Raw genomic sequence first — 12,427 nt, 5'->3', positions numbered from 1 at the left:
CTCAAGTACAGTGACAATATGAAGGCTAAAGAATTAGAATGAAAGGCAAATTTCAATTGAACTACATCAGCAGGAAAACCAAGCTTATAAATGAGAATTGAGGAATGAATCTGGGGAGAGAAGGACTTGACAGAAATAATGAGAAAGGCATGTCAGATCTATTCAAAATAAATGGCACAATTTTTGTTGAAAGAACCACATGAAACTTAACTTCAAAGTTTTAGACAAAGTATCAACGCAGAGTAGCAATTAACAAAGCTGATAGAAATATCCAATTATAAGCAGAATACTGTTCAGAGGAAGTATGATCAAGGGCTGTGGTCAGACCACACCTTGAGCACAGTGTCAACTCCGATAGCCGAAGTTCAAAATAAGAAGAGCCATGAGGCTGTCAGAGACTGACTGATAAGAAAAATCTGAAACCACTTGGGGTCCATCAGTTTGATTAAAAAATGACTGGTTTCTTAGAATTGTGCAAGGTAGCCAATGGTGGGTTTAAAAATAACACGAAATTTGAAAATAGTTGGGGTTGGAATATCCAAGGAAATTGTAACATATTAAGTCCAATGTATTTTTAACATTATTTGTTTAATATATGCTATTAGCTCCTAGATAGGGAAGTGGAAGTGGGAAGCTTGAAATCATTTAAGAATTAATTGAAAGGGAGAAGAATCTTCCTGGATGAATGACTTTCCTTTGTGTAATTAACTTGTGACCAGGCATGAAGCAGGAACTATTTTCTTAACTAGAAATCTTGACAGTGAGTGCTTAAAATAATAGTGTAGAAACAGGGCTACATTAAAATTATTAACAAATTGTGACTGTTTAACAGTGTTTTTAATTCTGTATAAATGTTGTGTCTTTTGAACTCCTTACGCAGGAATGAATCAAGCGGAGCTGTGGTTGGGTGTTTTCTCTGTTCTTCCACTTGCGATCCTTGTAATGCTCTGTTCCAGGTGTAGACTATTTGGGAATCGCAGTAAGTACCCATTTGCTTGGTTCCACATGACGTCTGGTGGTCTTGGTGTGTGTTAGACTCTCAAATTCAGACAATTAACACTTTGGTTATTTATTTATTTCATGGGATGTGGGCTGTAAGGCCAGCATTTGTTGCCTATCCATACTTACCGTTGAAATGAGCGGCTTGTGAGATTATTTCATTTAAGAGTCAACCAGATTACTGAGTCTACTGGATAAGAATGGCAATTGCCTTTCCTGAAGGACGTTAGTGAACCTGATCGGCTTTAATGACAATTAATAACAGTTTGATGTCACCTTTGTTGAGATTAGCTTTAATTCCAGATTTATTAATTTAAATTCCAGTAGTTTCCGTGGTGGGATTTGAACCGTGTCCCCAGAGCATTAGCTCAGTAATCTGAATTACTTCTACATTAATGATCTGGATGAAGGAACTAAGGGCATTGTGGCTATGTTTGCAGATGAAACAAAGATAGGTAGAGGGGCAGGTAGTATTGAGGAAGTAGGGAGGGTGCAGAAGGTTATGGACAGGTTAGGAGAGTGGGCAAAGAACTGGCAGATGGACTATAACGTGGGAAAGTGTGAGGTCATGCACTTTGGTAGGAAGAATAGAGGCATGGACTATTTTCTAAATGGGGAGAAAATTCAGAAGTCTAAAGTGCAAAGAGACTTGGGAGGTCTTGTCCAGTATTTTCTCAAGGTAAACTTGCAGGTTGAGTCAGTAGTTAGGAAGGCAAATGCAATGATGGCATTTACTTTGAGGACTTGAATATAAAAGTAGGCTCTATAAGGGTCTGGTCAGACCACATTTGGAGTATTGTACACAGTTTTGGGCCCCATATCTCAGGAAGGATGTACTAGTCCTGGAGTGTGTTCAGAGAGATTCACAGAATGGTCCCAGGAATGAAAAGCTTAACAGATGAGGAACGTTTGAGGATCTTGGGTCTCTATTCGATGGAGTTTAGAAGGATAAGAGGGGATCTAATCGAAACGTACAGAATGTTGAGTGGCCTGGTCAGAATAGATGTTGGGAAGGTATTTCCATTTGTAGGACAGACCAGGACCTGAAGGCACAGTCTTAGATTAAAGGGAAGACTTTTTGGAATGGAGATAAGGAGAAATGTCTTTAACTAGAGAGTGGTGAATCTATGGAATTCACTGCCACAGAGGGCTGTGGAGGCCACGTCATTGAGTTTATTTAAGACAGAGATAGATAAGTTCTTGAATGACAAGAACATAAAGGATTATGGGGAGTAAGTGAGAGAATGGATTTGAGAAAATTATCAGCCATGATTGAATGGTGGAGCAGACTCAATGGGTTGAATGGTCTAATTTCTGCTCCTATGTTCTATGGATTGATTACAATTTCACATTCATTATTAGACCACCACTTCCCTCCCTTTTTATTGTGTTTCTGCTCCACAGTTTTCTGCACAAGGTTGTTTTCTGCATTGGCACCTGTCACTTTGTTCCAATAGCGAGCTCAGTTGCTTAATAAACTATGCTTCATACTTTTCTTGTGTTCTCTCTCCTGTTTTTTCTCCCACCCCCCCCACTTCTTGATCTCAAGCATTAAATATTCATTATAATTTTTAAAGCATGTGAAATACCGTTGATTCTGATATAACACGATAGTCCAGTTCTCGTGCGATTTTGCATTATAAGAAAATGGTGCAATAGCTGTATCACTTAAACTAATGGGGCCAGGATCGCATTATAGCCAGTATAAATAAGAAAAGTTCATGTTCTCCAAATAATGGTCTATATTTTTCAACTGCGTTAAAGCCATTTACATTGAAGAAACACTCAATACAGCAGAACAGACTGTACCACGTAATTTTATTTCTTTCTTCCATGGAATTTGGGCATCACTGGCAAGACCTGCATTTATTGTCTATTCCAATTATCTGTTATCTAAGTTGGCATTTGAAAGTGCAGTTAACAGTCAACCACATTATTGTGCATCTGGAGTTACATATAGGCCAGACTTGGCAAAGACAGTAGATTTCCTTCCCAAAAGGACATTAGCAAACCATATTGCTTATTATGAAGATTGTAGTTTTGTTGTCACCATTACTCCTAGCTTTATATTCATGATTTATGAATTGAATTTAAATTCCTGAATTTGGAATTTCCCCAATATTAACTTATTTCCCAGTTCGCTTATCCAGACTTATGAATAGAATTTAAATTCCACCAGCTGCGATGGTGGAATTTGAACCTATGTTTCCAGAATGCTAATCTAGGCTTCTAGATGATTAGTCTAGCATTAAATCGCTGAATCCCCTATTAAAAATAAGAATATAAAGTAGTATGTGAGCAATGCATAGGGATTCACAACGATTTTAACATAGACTCAACGTAATTTATGCCTTTTTAATGCATACCTGAAAAGTTAATCCATAGAAATATAAAACTACTGAATGAACCTTTTTATGGTAAGATTCTGCCATGCTCTTCAAATCCCATCTTTTGTAGGTCAAGATCATAAATGTCATCAAGATTGAGAGGTGGGAGGACTAAAAATAATGCAATGTGGAAAGTGAAATAAAAATGACATGTTGCAAACAGTTTAACATTTTTAATGAAACCTTCATGGGTTTAGTCAACAGCAAAATACAACAGTGTCATCAAATATGTTCTGAGAATCGATCTATTTCAGTTAGCTTCAGTTAGCAGACAGCAAGTTTGACTTCGCTTTCAGATGTTGGGTAAGGTTTGAGCTATGTCGTTGTGAAACTTAGACTGGGCACTGCAGACTGTTTTGTTGAAAGTTGACACAAAACATGAACACGTTGGTGGGGTGGATCAGAGGTATGTCGGGAACCTGAACTGTATTAGCCTCAGGACTGTATGGTTAATTGTTGCTTCCTTTACAAATTTGGTGCAAAGTTTGAATGTGTGGATACTCCCTTGCTTCCCCACTACCCTCCAACACATCAAGAGTGGGCATTGTTATAATGTTTGAAGCACTGCAGGTGATTTGTAGCAATATGATAACAACCAAATAACTTGCCTTTAAAGTCTAGACTAAGGGAATAATATTGCCCAAGGCCATCCGTTCTTCAAAATAGTTTCACAACATTTTTGGAAGTTCACGGGAAGGATAAAACCTCTACACTTTGTGGCCTTTTGAGAAACTTGCAACACGATGCCACCCAACTCTACCTCTTATGATATGTGACTGTCACCAATACTTTTCTAATCCAACTTTGGAATGATACATTGAGGGCTTTACATTCAAAAACGGTGGAGTTACAAACTCCAGGAACAACCATGAGCAAATTGTTAATCACTAAGATTGAAACTGATCACTGCCGATAATCCATTGCTGTCCAACTGCTAACGTTATCACATGAAATAGTATTGTAATTTTTGACAATTCATTATTTGCTACTTTCCTTCAAATACTTTGTTATTTCAAGGATATTTGCAGAAACTCCTCTTAAATATTCTGTGTAAATGTATGACATAAAAGTCATTGATACTTTTCAACAAAATGTTTTGAAATTTTAACACTCTATTTTGTCTTCTAACTGGAACTGCCTATTTCACTGTATGTTTGATACCTGCATGTGAAAATATGGGATTTAATTTAGGAGACCTTAGATCCCAGTGCCCTCATTTTTCAAAACTTAAAAACACTGCACAAAGAGCTTAAGAATTTTGGCTATTTATGGAAACTGCATCATTCATTTGCAACAACTAGACCTCCTTCATGAAAGCATAATGAACTTACTCTGGATGCTGGAAAAATGAATTAAAAAACAAAATACTGCAAATACTCAATGAGTCTGGCAGTATCTGTGGAGAGAGAGAAAAACAGTTAATGTTTCAGGTTATGTTGACCTTTCATCTCAGTTCTGATAAAAGGTCATCTCAACTTGAAACGTTAACCCTGCTTCTAAATTAAAATCTCGTTGCAGTTTAGAGAAAGCTATCTCCTAATTTGCAGCAATCTTTTTCACATGTTTCCCCCCCCCCCCTTTACCACAACCCTCTGCCTCCTTCCCCCAGGCTTGCTGATCCAAAGTTTGAAACTTTCCTCGTGATGTTGAAATATCTCCATTAGCTCACCTCTCTTTATCGTTGCAACCTTCTCTAACCTTCAACTCTCCGAAATCTCAATCACTATTTTTGGCCTCTTGTACGTATCTAACTTCTTTTCCCCCACAATTGGTGCCTGGCCTTTACTTACAAGTTCTAAGCACTGGAGTACTCTTCCAAAAATCTTTATACGTCTTCTCCTTTAAGAGGCTCCTTAAAATTTGCCTCTTTCCCAAAACCTTTAGTTATCTGCCAATGTGACTTCCTTCAGTTTCATGTCAATTTATAACTGCTTACGCTCCTATGTTGTTCATTGTACTGTTTTGCTGTGTTGAAAGTGCTATTTAATGCAAATTTCTGTTTACAGTTCAGTAATTGACCAGAAAATCTCCATTTTTAGAGCAATAGTATTTTATTATGACGTTTTTGAAGACATTTATCACTGCTGGATCCTGACTCAATTTCAGTGAAGCCTTCGATGTTTTCATTTTTTATTATTCTTGCTTGTTCTGAAGTCCTTAACAGTGGGAGAAACATAATATAATGATGAAAGTAAAAGTATTTAAGAATGCACACTCCCTCCAATATTTCATCCAAGTCACAATAGTCTAACCAGACCATAGAACTGTTCTCTTGTTAGAAAGAGACAACTGTGGTTATTTAACATGAGGGCCACCATACCTCAGGCGAGGGGTGAGGTTGATAAGGAGAGTCCTCCATGGTAACCTCAGCCATACAGGAGTTGAACACATGCTGTCAGCATCACACTGCTTCACAAACCAACCATTCAAGCTAAACAGACTCCCCTCCCTCCAATATTTATCCCTCTACCAACAACTAGTCATTGACTTTTTTTATTTTTGGGATCTTGATTTTCATGAATTCATTGCTACACTTCCTGTAGAAGAATGAAGATTTTACCTCAATGCGTTGTCAGATGTCTTAAGGTGTAGAGACAATATATAGGTGCAAATTCTTTCATTATGCATTTTCAATTAATTCTGTGAATGTTGGCATCTCTGGCAATGCCTCATTGCTCTCGAAGTTGGCAGTGGGTGCTTATTCTCTTCAATTGCAGCAAGTGTGAGGAATGTGCTGTTATACTGCTGTGATGTTGGTAGTTCCAAAATTTTGACACCAACAATGATGTAGTGTTGATATACGTACACATTGAATGTATGTGTGACTGAATAAGAAATGTGATGGTGGTGATCCCGTTTACCTCCTGCCCCTTTCTGTACAGATGAAAGAAGTTGCTGTTTTGACAGAAATCGAGTGTTGATCTTCAGAAAGGAGGTGTAGCAGACTTCCTTTCTGGGCTTTCCACTCAGTTTCTTTGCATGATATTTCTCCATGATTATTTTTAAATTGTGTTTGTCATTAATTCCATCTGGAGCAAATAGAGGTTAATAGTTTATGATGAACTGGAGAATGCCAACTTGTAGGCTAAAGTTTGAACTATTTTTACAATTGGAACCAGGAATTTTGATGAAATATGAACAAATCCACACGCAGAGATAATTGTAGTGTTGTAGAATATTTTACTTTCTCTCAGATTGTGCCATTAGATTCCCAGCAGTTGCAGAAAAGTTTCCCTGAGCTGACTAGTTTCCTGTTTTCAGTAGCTGCATTGTGATATTTACACAAAGTTTAATATTACAGTAAAACAGGCCTGGTCATTTACTTCTCCAGTAGTTGTGGGAGTGTGTTGCGCACAACTTGATCGCTACATTTCCTGACATTGGAACTGCAACTATACTTCAGAAATGGTCTTGTGATGTTGCCTGTATCAGCATCACAAGACCATTTCTGAATGATGAAGGGCTTTTGCCTGAAATGTCGATTTTACTGCTCCTCAGATGGTGCTTGAACTGCTGTGCTTTTCCAGCACCACTCTAATTTAGACTGCCTGTATCAGCTCTCTGTGAGAGTTGGGAGCACCATGTCAAGTCCCGCTCCATAATTTTATGGCCAACTATGATGTGCTCATAATGTGGCCAATCCATTGGCTGGCAGCAGCCATGTGACAGAACAGAACATTAGAACCTCTACCATAACTACCCACAGCTCCAAAGGCACAACCTGTATGTAAAAGTCCATCTTACCATAGCAACTCTGACTACTTGAGTGAACCGCACTTGTACTAATTGGTAGAAAGCACTTTATGACATCTTGAGAACCTGAATGGTGCTGCATAAATGCAAGTTCTTTACTCTTATTTCTAAGTTATTTTCCCTGCACTTAATTCACTCCACTTTCTATCCTGCTCCCATTTTGTACCTTATTCCTGCTCTGTCCTGATTGTAAAGATTATGAAGGGGACAGTCATAAGCTTAAGGGTGCTTTTTGGTTGGTCATACCCCTTTTCTTGTTCAGTCAAACAGACAAAAATCGACAACATCTGCAGTATGTAAAAATTCACTGAGACAGGAAAGGCTGTTGACATGAATAAACTCGTAGGCAGTCCACGGAGTCTGGGCACGCCCACGTGAGTGCATGCTAAAGGTTAATAGAACCAAATGCAAGGCCAGAATAAAGATTTTAAATACATCAACTGTCACCCAGCTCTGATCATTATGTTGGTGATATTTGCACATTTATTACTTCCGGCTTATGCTCTACAGTTACCTAATGCCATAAATTACATGGTTGGATGTCATCTTGTAGCAGATACCTCCAGAGCAAAACTTTTTCTAATTTATCAGATTGCTGTCAATTGCTTTACAAGGTATTTGTTACAGAAAGGTTTAATGTTGAGCAGAGTACTAAGCTACCCCTGGTACGTTGGCATAATAACAACTTGAGTGGGAGGACAGCTCTGAATCTCAAAGGGGACCGACCCACCATCTAAGTCTCCATCTAAGCCTTAATATCAATCATACAACGAATTGTAATTCGACAGACACTATCATGTAATAAACTTGCGTAGAACCTGAACAAGAGAAACAGGAGCAGACGTAGGCTGTATGATGCCTTAGGCTTGTTCATGGTTGATCTTCGATCTTAATTCCACTTCCTTGCCAAATCTCTTATCCTCTGATTTTGCTAATGTAGAAACGTCCATTGATCTCCTTTTAAATGTGCTCAACAACTGAAGTAGAGAATTCTAAAGACTCTCAAGCTATTGATCCCTCATCCTGAAACAATACTCACTAATTCAAGATTTTCCAGTTCAAAGAAACTCAGCATCAGTTAATCAAGGCCTCTCAGAATTTTATGTTTCAGTGAGATCACCTGTCTTTCTGAAGTGGAAAGAAGTGTGCTCATTCTACTCTGCATTTTCTCACGGAATTAATTTAGTGAAGCTTCACTATCCCATTTCCACATTGTTCAATAGATACCAAGACCAAAACTGCACACAGTACTCCAGCTATGGCCTTGTAAAAACCCTTTACAACTGCAGTGGGACTTCCTTACTCTTTGTTTATAATAGAGTTCATGTATCCATTTGCCTTCCTAACGGCTTGCTATCTCTGCATGCTAACTTTGTGAGCCACATCATTGCAAATCAATCAAAATAGTTCTCATTTAAATTTTTTTAGTCTTCCCATCCAAATGGTGAGCCTCACATTTTCCCATATTATACTTTACCTACTGTCTTCTCACATACACACTTAACCTGTCAATATTCTTTTGCACATTTTTATTATTAATGCAGCTTATTTTTTTCCACACAGCTTTGTAGTGTCAAACTCAAATATATCACCTTTGTACCTTTGTCTCATTCAATAATTTAGATTGTAAACTAACTGAGGCACAAGCGCTGATCCTTGAGGCAGTTCAGACTGTCAACTTGAAATTGACTCATTTATTTCTGATTTGCTTTCTGTCCCACAACCAATCCTCTATCCATACCTGAAACTGAACTGGACCGTCACATAAATACTGAAGCCAGAAGAGGAGGCCAGAGATTGGGGATTTTATGGTGAGTAACTCACCTCTTGAGTCCACAGTCCATGTCTTTCAGGTACAATTTTGAAGTATGTTGGAATACACTCTGCCTGCACGGATAACTACAGCTCCAGTCTTGTCTGTCAAGATGATTGACAATATTCAGGACACAACAGCTCACTTGATTGGCATCCCATTGACCAACTTGAATATTCATTTCCTCCTCCTCCACCTTCAGACTTGTGCTGTCAGTGTGTATTACTATACAAGACCTATCTACTGAAGCAACTCATCGACTCTCCATTGACACCAACTTTCAAACTTGTGACCTCTACCATCTTCGAGGAGAAAGTGAGGTCTGCAGATGCTGGAGATCAAAGTTGAAACTTTATTGCTGGAACAGCACAGCAGGTCAGGCAGCATCCAGGGAACAGGAGATTCGACGTTTCGGGCACAGGCCCTTCTTCAGGAATGAGCAGAGAGTGTTCAGCAGGAGAAGATAAAAGGTAGGGAGGAGGGACTTGGAGGAGGGGAGTTGGAAGTGGAGGAGATGCGGTGGAGGGCACCGTCGACCACGTCGCCTTCCTGACCTGCAGTCTTCTTGTTGACCTCTCCGCCTCCATCCTACTCCGACCTATCACCCTCACCTTGACCTCTTTCCACCTATCACATTTCCAACTCCCCTCCTCCAAGTCCCTCCTCCCTACCTTTTATCTTCTCCTGCTGAACACTCTCTGCTCATTCCTGAAGAAGGGCCTGTGCCCGAAACGTCGAATCTCCTGTTCCCTGGATGCTGCCTGACCTGCTGTGCTGTTCCAGCAATAAAGTTTCAACCTCTACCATCTTAACGAACAAGGGGTGCAGCTGCATGGGAATACCAAAGCTTGCAAGTTCCTTTCCAAGTCCCACACCATCCTGTCTTGGAACTATATTTCTGTTCCATCACTTGCATCAGGTCAAACCTCTGGAACTTACTCCATTACAGCACTTAACCTACACAAGGGCGTTTAGGGAAGGGTGACAAGTGTGGGTCACCCTCAATGCCCTGAGAAAGACGTTTTCACAAAATGCATTCCACCATTTCCACATGATTAAATTGTTCTTTATCGCCCTGTTCTTTTTGTTTCCTCCTTTCTTGGATGGGTACATTAACTCATTGTTACCATTTCAGAATCTAAGAAATTCTGAAGGATCCAAACCATTACTTCCACAACCTCTGCAGCAACCTCATTCCAAAGCCTCAGATATAGGTTCAAAACTTTTGTTATACATTTTTCTTTGATTATGTAAATTACTTTAAATTCTTCGGACACTTCCTATTTCTGACCTTTTAACTGTAGACAACTACAAAACATTTGTTTGATTTCTGTCATCACCCCCATTATAATTTCTCCTGTCACTACCTTTAAGGGAACTAGGTTTGCTTTTCCCCCGACTGCCCTTTATTTACATACCTGCGAAAATGTCATAACTGCTTTTATTTCTTACCACTTTACTCTCATTCTATCTTTCTCCCTCTTTATCAATTTTTAAGTGGTTTATTCTAAAAATCAGCCTGTTCTCAGGATTATAATTCTTCTTAGTGTTCTTGAATGTCTCTTAATTTTAATACTACTCTTAAACTATTCTCATTTAGTTGCAGATATATCCTGTTGAGTTTCAACTTCTCAGTACAATGTTAAGAGATTTCAATATTTCTTGAAATGTTCACCATTCCTCACTTGCTGAAATAAAGTTAGAGGAAGGGAGTGGTAGACCTTTGCTGAGAATTTCTCAACAAAATTGGAAGCATTGCTGCTGCTTCTTGTGCCAGGCCACTGGATGAAGCATTGGAAGATGTAGATACATAATAGAGTAAGGTTGTGTATGTGTTCCTGTACCTGCACAGACTAGTTTCTGCCAAACATGCAAAGAATCCAAATGATGAATCTTAAACCACCATGAGGACAATGAAAGATTCAGATAGATAATGAGAGCAGAACAAGATACTTTTTTTTTAAAGCATTTCCAGGAAGAAGCTAAAATGAAATGTGGAGTGGAAGATTCCTGTGTCAATAAAGGTAATAGGGAGCAAAAAACAAGGTAATAAGTAGGCAATGGAACCAGTAGATGGAAATGAGGAAGAGAAGAGATAGTGGAGGAGGGGTGTGGTGGTGTGCATAGTAGGGGAAGCCTTTAGAGAAGAAGTTATGCAATGAATTCCGTTATATGGTGGAACATGCGGAGGCTCAGTCATTGTGTATATTCGAGATGAGAGGCCGCTAGATGTAAATCCTTCCAATGAGGATATTAAGGGATTTAGGGAGTGTGGGGGAAAGTGGCGCTGTAATAGAAGTTCAGATCTGGTTTGATGGTGAATCAGGCTGATTGTCTGAATGACTTATTGCTGCTCCAATTTCCCATCTTCCTTTATAATAATAACTGCATTCAGATTGTACTGCGTTAGCAGATTAATCTGACCACCAAGCAGTGACCACAAATGGAGCGAGCCCTTATTCACTTCCTGTGTAGTTTACATCGTGAGAATATTTCACTATCAGCCAGTGCTGACATTTTCTACTGTCCCCTCCCCACCTGTCTAACATTCATGTGAGCTGAACCCTAACTGATGTTTTGTTGAATTTCATTGATGTTATGTCCCATTGTGCCAATTTTTTGTGCTATTCCCTTCATTGTTGAAATTGGTGTTAGCACAACCTTTTTTGGAGTTTGGCAAAATGTAAATCATTTTCTATAGGGTTAAACATTATTTGATAAATTACTGCCTGAATATTTTCTATTTGCTGACTGTGGGCAATCTGTTTATGGACAATAGGAGGGACTGTCACCTATCGCACAAGAAGTATTTCTTAAATGTGGTGAAACTGAGCTACAAAAGTACAAATGTTAACCCATAACTACAAAAGAAGTATTTATCCAGTGCTCCATTGTTCAGCTTAAAGTGTGCTCTTGCCACATTTGGTAGTTCTGTGATCTTGTATTATTTGTTCATGTAGTAATTTGAGGAAGACTTGCATTTGCATATTTATATACCATTACCTTATCTGTTCTTGTGATGCCCGAAGTGTTTTGCAACTAGAAAATCAATTTTGAAAGACAGCCTTTGCTATCTAGATAAACACAAAAGTATTTTACGCACAGGAAATCTCAGAAACCGGATCCATTTTGATGTTATTGTTGAGGGATAAATGTTGGTTGGCAGCAAACCTAATGATGTTCACCTTTTGTATCTCCTGTGGATTCTTCTCCTATCATTCCCAGCTTATCCTTCTCTTTCTCCGAGTATTTATGAACTTACATACGTATATTGCTTAGTTCTTTTCTTAACTTGCCCATTTTCCTTCCCATTTTTCTTGAAGGTTTTTTTTTAGATTAGATTACTTACAGTGTGGAAACAGGCCCTTCGGCCCACCAAGTCCACACCGCCCCACCGAAGCGCAACCCACCCATACCCCTACATTTACCCCTTACCTAACACTATGGGCAATTTAGCATGGCCAATTCACCTGAC

At 39.0% G+C, this 12,427-nt stretch overlaps 1 protein-coding gene across 2 annotated transcripts in view; it reads left to right on the top strand.

The window, feature by feature from the left end:
- Positions 1 to 12,427, top strand: part of LOC122564161 (linker for activation of T-cells family member 2-like) — a 75,101-nt gene that overhangs the window by 14,344 nt on the left and 48,330 nt on the right. For both annotated transcript variants that reach the window (XM_043718807.1, XM_043718808.1), the window contains exon 2: positions 881 to 979. In XM_043718807.1, coding sequence (XP_043574742.1) covers positions 881 to 979 — 99 coding nt within the window. The remainder of the gene's footprint in view (positions 1 to 880; positions 980 to 12,427) is intronic.

Source organism: Chiloscyllium plagiosum, chromosome 28 (assembly GCF_004010195.1).
Source record: "Chiloscyllium plagiosum isolate BGI_BamShark_2017 chromosome 28, ASM401019v2, whole genome shotgun sequence".
NCBI lineage: Eukaryota > Metazoa > Chordata > Chondrichthyes > Orectolobiformes > Hemiscylliidae > Chiloscyllium > Chiloscyllium plagiosum.
The sequence above is the reverse complement of the archived record's forward strand: the minus strand, read 5'-3'. Positions and strand labels throughout refer to the sequence as shown.